The following is a 7,070-nucleotide window of genomic DNA, read 5'->3' as shown; positions in this document are numbered from 1 at the left end:
TAGTAAATTCAATCAGTGTGTGCATTAAATTCAATCTTGTTATTTTCATAATACGTCATTTTAACCTCAATTTTATAGGCTACCTCAACTTTCAACTAAGTTAATATGACACATGAACAGTTTTCTTATAGGTCTGTTACAGTACAGATGGATATCATGGCTCCAGATTAAATTTCACATTTATTTCCCCTGACTCGAAACAGAACAATATACTGTATGTCTCAGAACACACAATGCATCTATTTATAAAAGCTCCAGCTGAGAGAGCACGTTAGTGACCAGAAATATAAAAAGGGGAAAACATAAATCTCCACATTCGATGAATTGGATCTTTGTCCAGGTTACCTCATGTTATAAGTTCCTGGACAAACATGAAACTTTGTACACATTTATACACTTTTAACACAAACTACAGGACAATAGCCTCTCAGTTAGTTGCTGGTCTTCTCTGCATGTCTTCATTTTTTCCCCAAAGCTTTGGGGTCAAAGTTCACCAGCACGAGTACGAGAACAGTGGGTACTGGCTCCAGTCGGCTGCACTGCTGTGGTGGTGGTGGTGGTGGTGGGGCTGATGGTGGTGGTAGGCATGTTGTTGGGCGCCATGCTCCGCTGTGGCGAGAGGGTGAGGTGGAGGGTGATGTGGATGTGCATCCACATCATTGGTGGGGAATGGGAATCTGGCGTAGTCCACAGATCTGGGGAAAAGAAAGTGATGTTCGGATTAATTGCCATGCACGATTGTGTGTATATATTTATCTGAAAGTTTATTTTCCCGCAGCCTCGTTGGATTTTATCTTTATCCTAAGTATCTTAACTCAGACCTGTAGGGCTGGTAGGCCACCGACGCAGGCACCATCTGTTCTTCACAGCTGTAGTCATACTCGTGCAGCTCCAGGGGCTCAGCGTGGAGACTCTCAGATGGGTCTTGCTCCAGAGCACAGGATGAAAGGTGACCCCCCTTCAGTGGCTGCTGCTGCTGCTGCTGCTGCTGTGTTGAGGCCTGATTCTTCCCTGCCTGAACCGACTGAGAGGTGGAGGGCATCCTCTGCAGGTCTGAGAGGGAAATACAATGATTTAATATGAACATCAAAGACTATTGTACATATATTTTTTTTCATTCTACCAATATTCATTTCTATTTTTTCAAATGACCTCTACTCTCTCAGAACTTACCAGTAGGACTATCACAAAGAGCCTTCCTGTCCAGTGTGGGTCTCTTTGCAGGAGGGCTTCTGTTGGGACGACACCTATAAAAAAAAACATTACATTTTAAGCTTTTGTTTTTTTACACTTTTTTGCCAGTTTACATGATTTCTTTTTTCACCGTTTCATCACATTGACCATCATGTTATTTTATTAAGACTACCCTGCAACACACTAAAACCTAATTTACCTTTTGCTGTGGGAATGGGTGCCTCCTTCCCTGAAGCCCTTAGCGAAAGGGTTGTGGTCAATCTTCAGTTTGGTGATCTAAAATTGAAAGGGGCAAGAGAAGCTACATATTAGATATATGATGGAGGCTAGACATGTCAAAGGTCTGGAAATCCACAGTGTATTATAAAAACTGTCTTGGGTTAAAGTTGCTTTATAAAAGATGGCAGTGTGGCAGAGTAGCTGTTTGTACCTTTGGGTTCTGGTATGCGGTCACTGCGGTGAAAGTCGTCTCCGGGAAGGAGAAAGTCTGAAACTGTCCCCAGCGGACGGTGTAAGGGCTGTCTGCTTGTATCACGTGAAATCTGGGGTAGTATCGATGCATGGAGTGTAAGATGATCTGATGGGAGCAGAGCAGAGTGAGCAGCGGAGCATAAACATACAGGATAGTCTGATTGATTCAGGACGGTGGAGTGGTGTCTTACATGGCCGTGCTGATCCAGGGTGTTGTTGGTGAGCTTCACCTTGAGGAAAGACAACGACTGCTTCATCCAGTGACTCCCTGTGGCGGGGGAGTCTGGGTGCATATATGTCCGACACGGGGGCTGGGGCTCTGCCTTCCCCGCCACCTCCCACTGCTCCTTTTTCCACTACAGAGAAATGAGGAGGAGAGATAAGGTTACAGAGGGTGAGACCTCAGGACATGTCTGATTAATCTGAACTCTTCATGAAGCATGAAATCGATTTTTTCCTTTCCTCGTGGGGAAATGTGGTGCATGAAAACTTTATGTATTAACAGCAGGGATACTCTTCACACAGTGTTACACTGTTAAGGAGGGCATCTGTTTTTCCGGTCATTTATGCTGAGAGGATTCTTTAAGGAAAATCATAAAAAGCCGCTATTTCAGCACATTCACCGCCACCAAAGAACAATAAAACTCTCCTCCAGTACTTCACCTTCATTGTTTTTCAAGTGTGTGCTAAAAGCAATATCTGTGACCAAATGGGCCACATCAGTTGATGAGAGTGCCATTGAATGTATGGATGGCCGACTGCTCCTCATTCACTGATTGTGAATGAGGAGGGATGCTAATTGATTGGGCCTCCAGCCGAGAGTGCACAAACAGGAAGCAATGAAAGGCTTTGATATGCAGTGGTGCAGCCCAGAGTGGGCAGGTCTGTGTCTGGCTGCAGACTGCTGCATTTTACATACTGCAGACTGTTGGTTTGTATCCCCAACAGGACAAAACAAAAATACAGGAAAAGAAAAGAAACAAATTAAAAATGAACATGTCGTGTCCGAAGTGAGTGTGTTTTTCTTACCCTGTATTTGAAGCTGTCTACAGGAACCATATCCATCATGACGACATAATTGGCAAAAGGTTGGAGCCCGGATAGACTGATGCTGCAGTGAGGAAACATTCTCCTGGAACAAATACACAAAACCATAATTTAGTGAATGTTTTTTTTTTGCAAACTGTATCATTATGATCCTTGAAGCAAAACTCTGTGTAATATGTGTCATGTCTCTGCTCTGCAGCTAATAACATCCAGTAGGTAAATCCTTATAATTTGTGCTCTGTGCGATAAATAATACAAGGCTGCTACTTTGAGAAAGCAGAGGGGGAACAAATCTTGATTCTTAATTCAGTAGCCAACCAACTGTGCCAGCGCTGTTACCTTCCATGCTTTGTTATAATCATCTCTGTTCCAATGCTGTGAAAGGACTTCCAGAGATTGGCGTTCTCCAGGGTCATCCTGATGCAGCCCTGCTGGTATGAGTCAGCAGCTGGAGGGGACCGGGGCATGCTTAGATTAGATTTGGAGTCTGAGGAGACAAAAACAAATAAACATGTAAACTGTTCTACAGCTGCATTTATACAGCACATGACTTGTTTATTGCAGTATGGAATTCATAGGAGTATTAGAAAGAGGAAAAATATATTCTCTCAAAACAATATCTCTGCAAAGAGTTCTATTTAAAAGTTTTATACTGCAGATAGAAAGTGAGAGTAGCCCTGCAGATCCTCTTTGCAGTTCATCTTCAAATCTGAAGCAAAGGAAGCGTGTGCATTTTGTCGTGGGAATTAAACTGAAAAGTGCATTTTAATTCTTAATGGACAAATGCATCCTGCAAGAGCGGCCTCACCTCAACCCCAACAACAACATCACATCATTGAACACAGTAAAAACAAGATAAAAAACTTACCAGTGAAGTCTTGCATGTTGCTGCTACGTCCTCCAACAGTACCTAGTGGATCCTTGAAGTTTCTAAACAAAGTGCTGCTTTCAGATGTTCTAACTCTGCAGTCAAATACACCAAGGGGTCTCTATCCTTGAAATGCGTGAGCCATGAACTTGATTGGTCATTACGGAAAGGGTGGAGTCTAGGTGGCCAGGTGGGTGTGGTTAGAGCCGACTGGAGGGGGCAGGTGAGACCATTCCTTGCATGTTGAGGCCTTTGTTGTTAATTTACATGCATACTAAGGCATCATGGGTAATGTTGGTGTCTTTTTGTTCAAATACATAGGCTAGATTTTTTATTTTTTTTTACATGCTAGTATGCTGCGGTCACAGCATGCAGAACTTAAACGTTTCTTGGCATTTTTGGTGTTTCCGAGAAACAGTAAAAATGACTCAAAGAGATATGAATGGTGATCCATCAAATGAGAACATGAATCTTGTGTCTATCCGTCATTTTTTGTAATGAAAGACCTTTAATAATAAGCAGCTGTGATGATTTTGTATACTACCATGCATCCAGTAGTGGTCATCACCTATACATGCCTGCCGTACACTCTGTATGCATAAAAGATTCACTCCCCACTCGTCTCTTGTTGTTCAAGTTGAAGGACAGTGAGCAGAATTTCAAAGCACCTTGGGGGGGTGAGGGGTGGAAGAGCAGACAAACAGGTCCCTTCCCGGCAGCTTTGGTTTGTGTATTGAGGAGAAGTTTGGGAGATTACAGAGGTGATGGGAGTTGGGGTCTAGCCTTGACAATGGTGAACAATGCTGCTAATCCTATGAGGCCATTTGGCCCGGCCTCCCCCCCCACTTCATGCTACCTTAAGTGGTCTGGGAGGAGAGCGAGCATTCTGATGGAGCCAGCAGTTAGCAGCCCGTTCACATGAAAGACCGATGGGAGGAAGGGAGGACCAGCGGCGCTATGGAGGGCAACGTTTAAAGTTTACAGCCCAGGCAGTTTAATGCTAAATGAAATTAATCCTGGTAAAAAAAAAAAAAAGTGTTAATCTCAAATAATTTAAGTCTTGAGTCAGCACTGCATTTGTTGAAACCAACAGATTTATTGAGTATCTAACATTTTCTAACCTGTGTTAAGGGTAAACGTATGGAAATGAGGCTTCTTGAGGATTTCTGTTTGATGTTCGGTTGCAGCTGTGAGAATATGGAGGTTAAGGGTTAGAATACTTTCATCAGTGTAAAGAGCATTTAGCTTTAATGAAGAGCGCATGAATATTTATGATGAGGCAACAGAAAATTGTAAAAAAGGTTAAAGCTTCTTATGGAGAAAAGAACCAAACTAGATTTTGTAGATGAAAGGGAGTATTTTCAATGATTGTTCATTTACCTTAGAAAATCAATCAACATTCTTGAAACAAGCATACCAAGTTGTGTTTCTTTCAACGTTTGCGATTAAGGCCATAAAAAAGCCCCACTGAGTCACTTTCAACCTTTTCGGGTTAAACATTTTAAGTGTGGTCAGTGGTGTCAGTTATGCATGGCACCGGTGGCAATGCACAGACAAAATGCATTTATTTTTGCCCTAAGGTTACAACAGAGCGACATTCAAGACAAACGGAGCTCATAGGCCTAGCAGAACAGCTGAAATGTGTGTTTGCAAAGTTTTCCACTGCATATTCCCGAGGGCCTTGCAGATTCACCAGGAGCGCGTGTCAAAATGTGTTTATCCGAGGTCAGACGTTCAGATTTGACCTTAATGCTTCGTCACCCATTAAGAGCCCACAGAGCTCAGGTTTGGGAAGAGATCCGGACGAGCTATTACATACGTTTGCCCTCGGCTGCTATGTGTGATGCAGCAGTTTGCTGTCAAGGGCAACTAAAACAGGCTTGATACGAATCCGCTCGGCTGTCAGAGTATAGAAAAGAGAAGGAGATGAATTATTTGGAACATTACGCATTTGTTTACTTCTGTTTCTCTGACCTTTTAGTGCTTCCTTTAAAGGTCAGGTGTTGGGTGTGAGGCTTGCTGTTTTCAATTTCAGAAGAAATTCTGACAGATACATATTGAATCTGTGTTTCAAAGCTTCACAGCTGGGACCCAGGGCTGCAGTGTGTGTATTTGTAATGTTGTGTCTGGATGCACAACCTGTACGGTATTATTTACCTGAACAGAATGAGTCACTTCTCTGGATTTGACAGTACAGTCTTGGAAAGAGTAAAAGAGTGACTGGCTCTCTCTACAAGGCCTTTCCGCTGCAACCGTAGACATGTTGAAACATTTCTCCTTTGCTTAAATCAACTTTGGGCTTGAATATGGAATTCAGTGTGCTCCTGCCTGCGGCATGTGTCACCTCTGCAGCTATGCTACAAAGTCAAGTTCATGTAGAGAAGACATCACTCACATCTGCTTCTGCAAATGGTATTTTCGCAGGATGGGCGGTGCTGTAAATGAACTAGAGATGAGCTTTGAGAGTATTTGCTCACAGTTTTGTCTACAGTAGATCCAACAGGGTCGTAAACTGCAGATCAGCAGTGATAGCGCAAAAGGTGAAAGCCGCAGTACTGTGTTAGATGGTATCAGCAGCATTTCTTCTGCTTTACATTTGTTTTGTGCCTTTTTGAGCGCATCAGTGCCGCTGCAGTAAAAATACCTCCTGGCACAGGAAATGGTGTGGTTTCAACAGTTTCATTGAGTTAGTCGAAGCTGCAGCTGGGAGATGCAGTGCATAACCCCAGTGCTGGTAGTTCTGTGCCTGTGATCTGCTCTCTGCTTGGATGAAGTGGGACGGTGCAAGGACTGAGTGGGTGGGATGAATAATCCTCTCTCCTTCTTTGCAAACTACTGCAAATGCTGAGGTACCCCCAAGCCAGGTAATTTCATTTCCAGACAAAGGAAGGTGTGCGTACGTGTCGGGAGGGGGAATTCATCATGTTTTCCCTTCTTCATTTACAAAGAAAGAGGATGTTGGAAAAAAAAACAAACACCCATAACTGCGGTGTCAACCTGAAATACAGAACTGATCACTGATCTATGAAGGACACACATCAAGAATGAATGAGAAGAAGCCACATAGAGTGAAATCGTTTCAATTATCTCTTTAATATTGGATAAAATACAAAGATTGATATATCTTTACCATATTTTTTTTTATAATAACTTAACACAGATCTATAGTAGAGTAATGTTCACCTTTGTCCTATAACCATAGAATTTTTTTTTTTTTTTTTTTTTTTTTACAAACGTTTAGTTTCACTTTGACTCTTCTTTGTCAATATCGCCACCTGCTGGATCACTCTAAAAAGCAGAAATGACTGGACTTATCAGCCATTTCACCATTACTCACCACTTTAGAAATATACTGTAGATATATTTACCTTCTGCTGTGTGTTTTCAAGTCCCAATGTAAAAATACTCCATTGCAAGTGAAAGCATTCCAGTCGTCGTAAAAATGTAGAGGTGTCAATCTCACAATTTATTTAGTGTCAAAAAAAAAAAA

At 42.3% G+C, this 7,070-nt stretch overlaps 1 protein-coding gene across 1 annotated transcript; it reads right to left on the bottom strand.

Annotated features, from left to right (window-relative positions):
• Window positions 1-490: 490 nt before the first annotated feature.
• On the bottom strand, window positions 491-3,287 carry LOC146977394 (T-box-containing protein TBX6L-like). The gene is made up of 8 exons (XM_085794320.1): window positions 3,052-3,287; window positions 2,695-2,797; window positions 1,857-2,021; window positions 1,625-1,771; window positions 1,394-1,470; window positions 1,174-1,247; window positions 816-1,053; window positions 491-695 (listed from the first exon to the last, which is right to left on the bottom strand). The coding sequence occupies exons 1-8, from the start codon at window positions 3,258-3,260 to the stop codon at window positions 491-493; spliced, it is 1,218 nt and encodes a 405-aa protein (XP_085650446.1). The 5' UTR covers window positions 3,261-3,287.
• Window positions 3,288-7,070: the final 3,783 nt, after the last annotated feature.

The sequence above is a fragment of the Trachurus japonicus genome, chromosome 12 (assembly GCF_045865225.1).
Source record: "Trachurus japonicus isolate A0001 chromosome 12, Traja_1.0".
NCBI lineage: Eukaryota > Metazoa > Chordata > Actinopteri > Carangiformes > Carangidae > Trachurus > Trachurus japonicus.
Note: the sequence above shows the minus strand (reverse complement) of the source record. Positions and strands in the feature narration are given on the sequence as shown.

Coding starts and splice junctions, on each gene's coding strand:
- LOC146977394 (XM_085794320.1), bottom strand. CDS start 3,260: ATGTGCTGTATAAATGCAGCTGTAGAACAGTTTACATGTTTATTTGTT. Junction 2,798..3,051: donor ATTATAACAAAGCATGGAAG/GTAACAGCGCTG, acceptor TATTTGTTCCAG/GAGAATGTTTCCTCACTGCA. Junction 1,054..1,173: donor TCTTTGTGATAGTCCTACTG/GTAAGTTCTGAG, acceptor TTTCCCTCTCAG/ACCTGCAGAGGATGCCCTCC.